The sequence below is a fragment of the Polistes fuscatus genome, unplaced genomic scaffold (genome assembly GCF_010416935.1).
Source record: "Polistes fuscatus isolate 324 unplaced genomic scaffold, CU_Pfus_HIC Scaffold23, whole genome shotgun sequence".
NCBI lineage: Eukaryota > Metazoa > Arthropoda > Insecta > Hymenoptera > Vespidae > Polistes > Polistes fuscatus.
In genome coordinates this window covers 1,388,292-1,402,595 of record NW_025113100.1, presented here as the reverse complement: position 1 = coordinate 1,402,595, position 14,304 = coordinate 1,388,292, and the positions used below count along the sequence as shown (strand labels likewise).

Sequence of the window (14,304 nt, the reverse complement as noted above, 5' to 3'; positions counted from 1 at the left end):
AAAAACATATGTGTTGGAAAAAAGAAAAACTTCGATCTTTAAAATGATTTAAAAATCATCGTAACTATACCATAAGAAATTTTCTACAATTCACCCATATGATCAGATTATTTTCAAATATTATAAATATATTTTTCATTAACAATTTACAATTTAAATTTATTTAATTAAAAAACATATGTGTTGAAAAAGAAAAAAACTTCGATCTTTAAAATGATTTAAAAATTCATTTTATACATCAATATATATTATTATTATTATTATTATTATACAAATTATACGTAATCAAAGTTAGAAGTTTTATTTGATTAACATTTTCCTTTTCCATAGAATTACGATTTACCACAAAGTAAACAAAATGAGAGAATACGAAAAGAGTAAATGTAACATATGTTATATACGTGTGTATGTGTATGTGATTTTGTATGAATGTGAGTATGTGTGTGTATGTAAGAGAGTATCGATTTGGTATGGTAGTTGTTTCAAACGACCAATTCGTTGAACGATACCTATGTTAAAACGATTCGAGAATGTACTTGATCAATCGAAATAGGTTTCTCTCCATAAACACGGTGTTTCTAAACTACCATGACATGACTCGATCATTTGATAGAAACATACAAAGAGATAGACAGATAGATAGATAGATAGATAGATAGAATGAGAATTAATAGTATTTTAAACTACCAATGAAAATAATTCGATCTATTTCGTATAAAAATATAAAAACAATACGAATTGTGATATAAAAAATATCAAAGATTTAATTAATTTATTTTTATTGAAAGTTAAACGATATTCGATCTATGGGCCCAATTATGGGACGAGATTATTCAATTTTCAATTCAAGAAATTATTCAATTTTCAATTCAAGAAATTATTCAATTTCCAATCAATTTAAATCATTTTAATTTACTTTTGAAATTGATTTTCTTCTAAACGTATTTGAAAAACTATTAAGTTGTTTTAACAATTATTTGTTAGACGGTTTAAACAACGATATAATAAAACGTATTATTCTATTGTTTTATATTATCAATCTTAAAAATGAAATTAATAATCTCGATTAAAATAATATACAATAACGATATTAACAAATATAACGATTTATTTCTTAAATAAATATTAATAAATAAATAATATATAAATATAAAATTACTATAAAACATAGCTAAGTGTATATCGATTGTTTAACAAATATTATTTAATCATTTCGTGGATTTTATAAATTAATAATACAACAATTGATCAAAAGAGTAGAACACACATATAAAAAAAAATTGAAATATATCGAAGTAATTAATTTCCTTTATACTCTCTCTCTCTCTCTTTTTAACTAAAAGAAACAAGTGCATAGTTAAAAGAAGATGAAAAAAGAAAAAAGAAAAAAGATAAAGAACAAAAAAAAAAATACAGAAGGAACACGAAATAAAATGGAGATAGAGAAATTCGTGTGAAATATGCACCGAATTAGTTCTCTTCCTCTTCTGTCTCCCGGCCTCGTTATTTTCCCTTATCTGTAAAGGGATGAGGTAGGGAAAGGGTGGTTGGTTACTTTTGGCTTACAAAAAGGTTCTACAACTATTTTTCATTTTTATTTCAACCTCTCTCACCCATCTCATCGGTTCCTTTACCCCCTCCCCTCCCCCAACCCTCCTGCCCCTCCTCCTGATACTTCTTCTTCTTCTTCTTCTTCTTCTTCTTCTTCTTCTACTTTTTTTCTTTACTTTTTTTTCTTTACTTTTATTTCCCCTTTTTTTATATTTTCAGGTTTGTTCTTTTATTTTTTTTTATTTTTATTTTCTTCTGAACCTAGTAATAATACGATCTAGTAATAATAGTAATAAACAATCTAGTAATATAATATCAGAAAATAATCGGAAACAAATTCAAATATACTTCTTCTTCTTCTTCTACTTTTTTTTCTTTACTTTCTTTTCTTTACTTTTATTTCCCCTCTTTTTATATTTTCAAGTTTGTTCTTTTTCTTTTTTTTATTTTTATTTTCTTCTGAACCTAGTAATAATACGATCTAGTAATAATGGTAATAAACAATCTAGTAATATAATATCAGAAAATAATCGGAAACAAATTCGAATGTAGTTCTTCTTCTTCTTTTTCATTTTGATAATATGTTGAAAATAAACACGTTGTTTAAATTACTCGTAAATATAACTTACACGTGTGTATACAATATATCGTTTAATTTAAAAGTTGAATAAAATAATTTTCATAAGAATTTATATATAGAAAAAGATTATATAGATTGAAATCAAATAAAAATAATAAAAAATGTACAATGTTAAAAGGTGGCTCATTGTATATGTCAATTGCATTTAAAAACATATAATAAATCATGTACCTAGTAATAATACGACCTAGTAATAATAGTAATAAACAATCTAGTAATATAATATCAGAAAATAATCGGAAACAAATTCGAACGTACTTCTTTTTCTTCTTTTTCTTCTTTTTCATTTTGATAATATGTTGAAAATAAACACGTTGTTTAAATTACTCGTGATAATTTACACGTGTGTATACGATATATCGTTTAATTTAAAAGTTAAATAAAATAATTTTCATAAGAATTTATATAGAAAAAGATTATATAGATTGAAATCAAATAAAAATAATAAAAAATGTACAATGTTAAAAGGTGGCTCATTGTGTATGTCAATAGCATTTAAAAACATATAATAAATCATGTACCTAGTAATAATACGACCTAGTAATAATAGTAATAAACAATCTAGTAATATTATATATATCAGAAAATAATCGGAAATAAATTCGAACGTACTTCTTTTTCTTCTTTTTCATTTTGATAATATGTTGAAAATAAACACGTTGTTTAAATTACTCGTGAATATAATTTACACGTGTGTATACAATATATCGTTTAATTTAAAAGTTAAATAAAATAATTTCGATAAGAATTTATATATAGAAAAAGATTATATAGATTGAAATCAAATAAAAATAATAAAAAATGTACAACGTTAAAAGGTGGCTCATTGTATATGTCAATTACATTTAAAAACATATAATAAATCATGTAAAAGTTAATAATAAATCTAATCAAAATTCAAACACGAGAAAAAAAACCACCAAAGGGATAAACCTTGAAAAAGGATTAAAAAAAGAAAAAGAAGGTGTTTGTGTTATCATTCTCAGCAAAGAAACAAGAATATTTGTATTGGTGGTTTCTTTGGATTTAGATGTAGAAAGAAAAAGTTAACAAAGGGTTTTCTTATATAAAAACTACGAAGATAGTAGGAGTAGAGGTATTAAAAAGGATATCAAAGGAGAAACGAATGAGTGTAAGTAAAATGAAAAGAAAGAAAAGAAAAGAAAAGAAAAGAAAAGATGTCTCCTTACGAGTCTAATAAAAACAGTAGAATATTTTTCTTTCGTTAAAAGATCAACAATCTTTTCTCACTCGGTATATCCTTCGATTATCGTTTGATTTGAAGGAACAAGTAGTAAAGGGAAAAAAAGGTTCGTTCGGTTGTCAAAACGCGTGTGAAATCTTGTCAAAGAAAAACACTTACAAGCGATCCGTTTGTTCGGTATCTTTTTTATCACCCGTTATATTCGATTATCGGAAGGAACAAATTAATAAGAAAAAAATGAAAGGTTTATTGATTCGTTATTAATAAATTACCTGAGTGATTTGTTGATCAATAATACAACAATAATACAATTAACAACAATTGAACAATAATACAACAATAAAACAATTAACAACAATTGAACAATAATACAATTAACAACAATTGAACAATAATACAACAATAATACAATTAACAACAATTGAACAATAATACAATTAATAAAGAAAATTTAATCTATATTTTTCTAATTAAAATTGTATAACTGATTTTGATTTAATTTCGAATAATATACAACGATAAAACAAATAATATTTATAATATTTTATATTTATAATATTTATAATATTTATATTCGTAATAATATACAAGGAGGAAATATTTCGACATATTTTTAACGTAACACTCGGAATAATTTTGTTTACATAAATTAAAATAAAATAAAATAAAAAACAAAAAGAGAAAGTTCGTAGAATCGTATATGAATTTTGTATTTAGATTTTAACGTAATAAAATCATTCTAAAAATTATATTATATTTATTTAGAATATTATATTATTATCTATAATTAATCTATTATTAGAACATAAAAAAAGAAAGAACATAAAAAACGTATAAAACGATTCTAATAAAATGCATACACCGATTTACTACAAACAACTAAAATTAATCTCCTATCAAAATACCACTAATAGTAATAGTAATAATAGTAATAATAATACCATAATATTACCAACCATAAATTCAATTTGCTTCCAACGAATTATTATTTACCACAATACACTGTTTGTATCCAACACGAGTTTCGATGCAATCTACAAAGCTTCGAGAGAATAGAAAAGACAAGGGTTGAAGTTGGAGGATAAAATAAGGGGTGGGGGATGAAGTGGGGAGTGGGGGTGAGGTGGAAAGGTTGGGGAGGTTTAAGACCATGATTTTCCATATTATGGGTGACGGCATGAAAGAGCAAGCGAGACGAAAATAGACGGAGACAGAAACAGAGAGAAAGATGAGTGAGTTAGTGTATATGTGTGTGTCTGTGTATGTGTGTGTGTGAGAGAGAGAAGATGTAATTTCGATAGTCGCATTGGCTGGTGCAGGTCAATCACCGGACCGAGATATTGCTTATCGATTCAGCCCGCTTGATTGACGCCCTGAAAATGCTTTATGCCACTTACGTGTGAGTATATGTGTGTATATGTGTGAGTATATATGTGTGGATATATGTATGTATGTATATCATGTGGATTTAAAAAAAATGATTCTCTTGTAACGTTTTAAATGGGATTGTTTAATTGAAAGTAATACTAATTGTGTTATACTCAAATTTTAATTTCAATTATTAACGTTAATATTGTTAGATAATTATTGTATAATGTAAGAGTAATTATGCTATTTTATTATATAAAAAAAAGACAATTTTTCTTATTGTTTCAAGTGGGATTGTTTAATGGAAAGTAGCACGTATTGTTTTATTGTTAATTTTCTTTCATTTGTAAAATATTACAATTGTTAGATAATTATTTTGATAATGTAAAAGTATTCGTTTAATCGTTGAACTATTTAACTTAATTGTGTGTGTGTGAATTTATATCATATTATTATTTTATTAATAAAAATTAAGTCAATTCTACTTGTGAAATTGAAAATGAAAGAAAATTTCATTGCATCATAATATGATTTTATTTTCTAATATTCCGTAATTCGAGAAGGTTTTTATTATTTATTAAAAAATATGATATGGGATCGAATAAAAATAAAGGTAAATAAACGTGGGAAAATATAAAATTAATATTCATACCGAATTGGTCACCCAAATTCTATTTTAATTTAACATTCAAATATATTTCTATTAATATTATTAAAATAAACATTTAATTGAAATTTGTTCTCTTCGTAATTAATCGAATTATTTCTATTACTTTTCCTTTCTCATATTCGTATAGTATAGTTTAGGGTATTAGTTTCGATCGTTCATCATAGTTATCTCAAAAAACAATACCACCAGGTAGTAATCTTCAAAAGGAAAGTGCTTTGAATCAACATGAAAATGCACCTTTCCCATACGAATCTGCATACACACATATACAACATATCTATATGTATATGTGAAACTATTATCATGAGTATAACACAAGTATATCTAACTGAGAACAAGCTACCGACTAGAATTTCCTGTTAAAGTGTGTTAGAAAATATATTCGTGTTCAATGCACTCAACTCAACAACCTAACCGAACAGCAATCCAACGAAGAGTCCAATTTCCGTTACGAGATCTCTTTTATCTGATTGTACTTTTTCCTTTTTTCTTTTTTTTTTTACTCTTCAACCATGAACCAAAAAGAAGAAAAAGAAAAAGAAGAAGAAGAGAAGAAACAAAATAATAAAAATAATAACAAATAAAAACAATACTGGTGTGTGTACTTATGTACGCACGTAAGAAGTTATACTTCTTTGCCGTACCAAAACGAACATAACCTCAATAACCTAAAAATAACTTCAAAAAAAAACTTCAAAGAAAAAAGATAACTTAAACAAAAAATAATTATTATTATATATATAGGAAAGAATAAAAAACTGGTATGTGTACTTATGTACGCACGTAAGAAGTTATACTTCTTTGCCGTACCAAAACGAACATAACCTCAATAACCTCAAAAATAACTTCAATATAACTTCAAAAAAATTAAAGCAACATCCAATACGATAATTTCATTCGTTTTTATCGTGAAAAAAATACGCGTTTGTTGTTGTTTTTTTAATAAAAATCATTTCAAATATTTACAATAATTACGCTGTTTTGTTTAATCGTACAACTTTTTTCAAGGCCACTCGTAGATATTTTTTATTATTCGTTTTATATATCGCATCGAACAGTTTGAAACAGGTGTCACCAATTTGTAGAATTTAGATTGATCCGATTAAGAGGAGAGAGAAACTTGTAATTTAACATTTTGAATGTTACCTTAGAAGGTATCACTTAACCCTTACCCACCAAACCCTTGTACCAAAGCGAGCAAAGATCGAATGGTAATTAATGACTCGGCATTCTACGTTTCGAGCTAACCGAGAACACAGATGGTGTCCTAGATATCTAAAGGAACATCTGAGATAATTTTCAACGTGTTATATCGATCATTCAAAATTCTATTTTTATTTCACAATTTGTAGCGATAAACTAATTTTTTCTTCTTCTTATTATTTTTTCTTTTAATCCCATTAACAATAAATAAAAAATCGTTTTCGCGTTGCAAATATTTTTCTCTTGATAAATTAATAAATTTATTTCGTAATGATAAATAATAAATAACAAATACATATATACTCGTAGTAGTTATTTTATTATTATAATTATTATTAATAAAAAATGTGTATGATAAAATGATTTTTATTTATGATTTCTCTAAAACGTTAAATTTATTTCACGTAATACTTTTAATTTATTTTATAAATTAATTAATTACGATAAAGAATAGTTAAAACGTTACAAATATATTTGTCACGATAAATAAATAAATTTTGTTTTATAGTAATAAATAATAAATAACAAATTAATTATAGCAGTTGGTATTTTATTATTATTAATTGTTAAATAAAACAATTAATTAAAAAGTGTGTACGATAAATTAATTTTAATATGACATCTTTAGAAAAAAAATACGTTTAATTTAATTCAAGAATATAAATGTTATTGCATATAACATTTTACTATATTATAACAAATAACGGTAATATTTAATTTCTAATATAACAATTAATGGATCACCCTGTATACATATACATCATTGATAATATAATAATTGATCAATTATTATTATTATTATTATTATATAGATAATAATTATGTAATAAAACACAAGCTCGGTCAATTATCGCTATTAAATGAGCAACGATCGTGGTAGAAGGGTGTGCCAACCGTAAAAGACAATATTGACCTAACTGCATCGATGAAGTGGTCTGTTTGCGAAAACCATAGGGTGAACCAGTTAAGGGTTGATAATAATAGGTAACTGTCTCGTCTCGTTTTCACATATATAGTATCAACAAAAAAAAAAGAAAAATAAATAAATAAATTAATAATAATTATTTATGGTGTTACATGAAAATAATACATGCGTATTCGTGTTCTCTGACATTATTCACACACACATACACGCACGTTTTCACATATATAGTATCAAAAAAAAACCATTTCCATCGGTTATTTTATTCATAAATAAATTAATACTACTTATTTATGGTGTTACTTGAAAATAATACATGCGTATTCGTGTTCTCTGACATTATTCACACACATACACACACACGTTTTCACATATATAGTATCAAAAAAAAAAACCATTTCCTTTGGTTATTTTATTCATAAATAAATTAATACTATTTATGGTATTACTTGAAAATAATACATGCGTGTTCGTGTTCTCTGACACTATTCACACACATACACACACACATACACACACACACGTTTTCACATATATAGTATCAAAAAAAAAGCCATTTCCTTCGGTTATTTTATTCATAAATTTCATAAATAAGTTAATACTACTTATTTATGGTGTTACTTGAAAATAATACATGCGTATTTGTGTTCTCTGACATTATTCACACACATACACACACGTTTTCACATATATAGTATAAAAAAAAACCATTTCCAGTTATTTTATTCATAAATAAATTAATACTACTTATTTTTATGGTGTTACTTGAAAATAATACATGCGTATTCGTGTTTTCTGACATTATTCACACACGTACACATACACAGACACCAAAAAGAAAGAAAGGAATATTTTTCTAGTATCTTTCGTGGTTTCTATATATGTGTATATATATATGTTTGTTTTTCTACGTGTGTGAGTGTGTAAATGTGTTGGTTCTAACGTATAAGTGTATATATACAATATCCCAAGAGAAAAGTTATACTCGAATAACGTTGAGAAGATAAATGATTCAAGATAGTCAGACCCATGCCGTCGATTTCATTGAAAGCCTAGCGAGATACGTGTCTTCTTTAACTAAACGAAAATAGCTTTAGCAAGTTTTCTTTCTATATGTATATGTATGTGTGTGTATACACTTGTGTGTATTACGTGTGTTGTTGTGTGTATTTGTATCTATCGTGGAAAAATTCTCACGGTTCTAAGTTTTTATTTTTGTTGTAGTCGTTGAAACAATTATACAACGATAAATAAATATTATTTTTAATGTATTAATAATAATGATGATAATAATAATAATGATGATGATGATAATGATGATGATAATGATGATGATGATGATGATGATGGTAATGATGATTTGAAGAATTTTTTTATTTTTGATTATCGTTCAAAGAATCTTTCCATTTAAAATTTGATTTTTATTTATCTACGGATTATTTGAAATGATTTTTTATATTTTTTTGAAAATCTATTATATATAGATATATTATATATATTTATTATATTTATTTAATTATTATGATCTTTAACAAAATATTTTCATTAAGTTATTAAACTCATCAAAGTTTCTATATATCATAGTTATATATATATATATAAAATATTAATTAAAAAATCTCTGAACAAATATCCTAAATTATTCAACGTTACATAATATAAAATTTAAAAAGTGGAATCCTGTCAGAATTTAATTTTTTTATCTACTGATATTATTAAATTATAAAAATCTACTAAAATTCTTATGATTTACAAAATACTTTCGTTATATTATTATTGTATTAACATTTCTTCATACCTTAAGATATTTATAAACATTGATATATTTAAAATATTCATTAAAAATCCGAACAAATATTTTAGATTACTAAACTCTTATACAATAAAAAAATAAATTAAAAATAGAATTATTATATATTTAAAATATTCATTAAAAATCCGAACAAATATTTTTGATTACTAAACTCTTATATACAATATAAAAATAAATTAAAATGGAATATATATTTTTAATCGTAATTTATTAAATAAAAGGATACGAACAAATAGTGTCAGTATCAAAAGCTTTACTTTTAGCCGGTTACTAAACTCATATAATATAAAAATAAATTAAAAATAGAATTATTATACATTTAACATATTCATTAAAAATCCGAACAAATATTTTTAGATTACTAAACTCTTATATACAATATAAAATAAATTAAACTGGAATATATGTTTTTAATCGTAATTTATTAAATAAAAGGATACGAACAAATAGTGTCAGTATCAAAAGCTTTACTTTTAGCCGGTTACTAAACTCATATAATATAAAATAAATTAAAAATAGAATTATTATATATTTAAAATATTCATTAAAAATCCGAACAAATATTTTAGATTACTAAACTCTTATATAAAATATAAAAACAAATTAAACTGGAATATATGTTTTTAATCGTAATTTATTAAATAAAAGGATACGAACAAATAGTGTCAGTATCAAAAGCTTTACTTTTAGCCGGTCACGTAGCTACCCTTCATTCTCATTTCTTCGTCGTATTCTTTATCCAACCCATAAATACGAATTTTCTCGCTCGTCTCGACGACCATCCTTCCCTCCACCCACCCCACCCTCTCCAACCCTCTCCACCCCATACTCCCCTTTTTTTTTAACTTCTTTCTCAACGAGCTTAAATTCGTAATACGTTGAGGGATGCCAAGTCTCGACGAAAGAAAGAAAGAAAGAAAGAAAGAAAGAATAAAAAAAAAGAAAAAGAAGAAAAAAAAAACTTGTACCTTTTTCTCTTTCCATGTAATAGTCTCAACGCGACACAGGAGTCGGGGAGAGAAGTTAGGGGGGGAGGGGAAAGGGAAGAAGGGTTTTAATCCCTGTTAAAAGGGACGACGTACCGTCAGATAAATTGATTTATTTAATTAAGAGTTTTTTATCCGCTAGGGAACGAAAAAAAAATACAGGAGAGAAAAAGAAGAAGAATTATATTCTCATCGACGAATTTTGATTTGACACCCATTTTTTTTACAATTCGACAGAGAATTGTATTTTTTATTTCATCTCGTTTTTTTCATTTAGCTACTTTTTTCGTTCCACGTTATTTCGATACTTTGAAAATACAATTTTAGAGGAATATTAATTTATAGGAAAGATTGATAGGATGTATTATATGGTGTATAGTATTAAAATATATATTATATACAATTTATACAATATCTGCAAATATATATAATTAATTATTTAAATTAATAAAATAAATACATAAATTATATATCATAATATATATAAATAAAATAATAAAATAAATAAATTAATAAAATAAATTTAATTTATTTTATTTAATTTATATATATTATATAAATTATTATTTATTATATATACATATTATTTTATAAAAATATTATATATAATATATATAATAATATTTATTATTTAATTTAATTAATGTAATATATATATAAAATATTTTTTCTTCTTATAGGTGAAGCAATCTACGATATAAAAAATTACCTGTTATATATATTTATTATATATAATATCTTCTTCTTATAGGTCGAACAACGTACGAGATATAGAATTACCTATGTTATATCCTGAATATAAGAGAGAACGATCTGTTATATTATATATAAGAAGAAGAAAAGTTAAATTCAAGAATTTGTCACATTTCAGGTGACCCTTCCCATATCAATCCTCATCAGTCTTCACGTATTCTTCCTCCTGGTCGTTGAGATTATTCCACCAACATCGTTGGTCGTGCCATTGCTTGGGAAGTACCTGATATTCGCCATGATACTCGTATCAATAAGGTAAGTGTAACAATGCTAACCATAAAATCAAATTACTTATCATTCATTTGAAACAAAAACATATAAAAAGATAAAACCACAATCGAAATATTGTCTCAAAAACAACGCGTACAATCGCGAAATTAAACAAATCAAATAAATCAATTAATTAATTGATTTATTAATAATAAATCAAATAATAATTAAAAGTAATTCCACGATTATTTGAACAAGAATTTTGATCATTTTAATAGTAAATTAATACTAATAGAATTTTTTGAAATTTTTAATATAATAAATTATTGAATAATAATTTATTTAATCGGTAATCCTTACGTTTCCCTATATACTTAACCCCCCACCCCACCCCACCCCACCCTTCTACTTCCCTAAAAGTTTTTATCTAACCCTCCTAACTATCATCTTTCTTTTATCTCTTACTCTTATTCCTTTCTTTTTCTTATATCTTTTTTCCTTTATCATCGAAAAGCACGCAAAGCTGTTGCGTGTTTCGAATACTGCGTATACTACGAGAATTCTCGGATTACTCGGAAACACAACGAGTTAAACAATTTATCTTACCAACGAGTCTCACCCGTGATAGGTTCACGTTTAATTCATTTTCTTTTTTCTTTCTACCACGAGTCTCACACGTGATGGGTTCACATTTACATTAAATGATTTTTTTTTTTTTACTACGAGAATTCTCGGATTACTCGGAAACACAACGAGTTAAACAATTTATCTTACCAACGAGTCTCACCCGTGATGGGTTCACGTTTAATTCATTTTCTTTTTTTCTTTTTTCTTTCTACCACGAGTCTCACACGTGATGGGTTCACATTTACATTAAACGATTTTTTTTACCACGAGTATCTCATATTGATTTTAAAAATAATCAATCTTGTCTACGTAACTATACAGGAAATTAACAACAATAACAATAACAATAAAAAAAAAGTAAAAGAAGAATAAATCTTTTCGAATAAGGGAAAGTGCATGATAAAACTGAAAAAGTGTATTGTCGGACAAGTTGAAAATCTATTCTCTCTTTCGTCTTGCAATCCCGCTTAAAACGTTGAGGTGCTTTCTGCGTGATAAAAACGATTCGAATAAAACTAAAAAAAAAAGAAAAGAGATAGAAAGAGAAAGATATAAAAGATAAGAAAGATCGTGTATCTATACTAAAAAGAAACGTTTTTACTTTATATGAAAAGCCTTACGTATGCACGTTTCTACTTACTTACTTACTTACTTACTTACTTACTTACTTATTTACTTTTTTTTATATTTTTTCTTCTTCTTCAAAATATAAGATAGACTTGAATTTTTCTCGAGATTTTTCATCAAACGAGATGTCGAAAAAAATACAAGTTTCAACCGAGTATTACTTTCTTTTATGCTATATTAAAAAAAAACATTTATTGTAGTATATGTTAAGTAAAGTATACGTCTTGTAAAATAATGTAGAAATATTAAAAATTACATATATATTTAATTAAATATTAAATAGTATTTCAAACAAATTTGGAATTTATATAATTGAAATAAAGTGTCCGTCTCGTAAAGTATTATCATAATAATTAAATATTAATTAAATATTAAATATTCCATATATTGAAATAATATGGTAGTATATATTTCAAATAAATTATTTATCTCTTGTAAAATAATATTAAAAAAAGAAATATAAACTAATATTATATTTAAATATAAATATTATATATAATAATAATAATTAATAAATATTATATTATTTTGTGATGAAATATTGATATTGCAATAATCGAATCTAATTTTGTGTCTATTATAATAATTTCAATATTAAATACAATCATTCTTTTTTCTTACCAAATTATTTAATAATAATTTAATAATTTATTTTTTTATTTTATTTTGAACAATTTGAAATAGTAATGAAATTGATCAGAAACTTTGAAATACAAACTTGTATTATGAACATCCTTTTCCTTACTACATCTATTACACGTACACACAGACACATACACACATACATGTACTCTCAGTTTCCGCCTATTCGATTATCCTCCGCCTAATTCTCCTCGGATTTAACTTCCTTATACACAATACCACCCTTCACCCTTTCCTTCACTCTTTCCTTCAACCTCTCACTCATTCACTCTGATTTTCCTTTCCTATTAACAAACAACAATGTATTACAATGACGTCTGAGAGCGGACCAACCCGCGACGTCTTAATGGATCCTTACAAATGAGTAACAATTAAAGTTCGAACTTCGTAAGGAAACAGATGTCACGTACCTTTCACAAACGAGTTCAAGTTAACGACCCTTAAATAAAACTACTTATGATTTTCCTTTATCATTGTCATTAGTTGTTCATTATATATGTATATAATACTATTTAAAACAAATTTGAATTTTATATATAATATTTTTAATAAAGTGTACTTATCGTAAAATATGTAACCATAAAAATTAAATATTAATTAAATATTAATTTTAAATATTAAGTATTTAATATTTAAAATTTATTAATTTTTTAAATATTAAATTATAATTTTAAATATTCAAATAATATGCTAGTATATATTTTAAATAAATTATCTATCTCTTGGAAAATAATATTCAAATAGATGTAAACTAATATTACACTATACTATCTAACACACACTATACACTACTAAACTAATATTACACATATAATATATAATATCACAAATTAACATAATTACTACTATTATATACTACTATTATATTAGTATTACTATTATTATATATTATATACATATATGTAATATAATTTATATACATATTTATAAATTTTTATATTTTAATTTATAATATTTTATTATATTTTATATATATATATTTATAAATTTTTATAAAATAAAGAATAGAATCCCAAAAAACTATTGAAAGTATTTAGAAAAAAAAAGAAAAAAAACAATTTATAAGCGCATATATGCGCCCTTAGTCC

The 14,304-nt window shown here is 24.6% G+C and overlaps 1 protein-coding gene across 1 annotated transcript in view; it reads left to right on the top strand.

Annotated features, from left to right (window-relative positions):
- The window catches only part of LOC122518102 (acetylcholine receptor subunit alpha-like), a gene marked incomplete at its 5' end in the record, with an annotated part of 52,972 nt that overhangs the window by 2,459 nt on the left and 36,209 nt on the right, over window positions 1-14,304 (top strand). Inside the window, 1 exon segment of the mRNA XM_043636793.1 lies at window positions 11,229-11,365. Within this exon segment, the coding sequence (XP_043492728.1) occupies window positions 11,229-11,365 (137 nt within the window).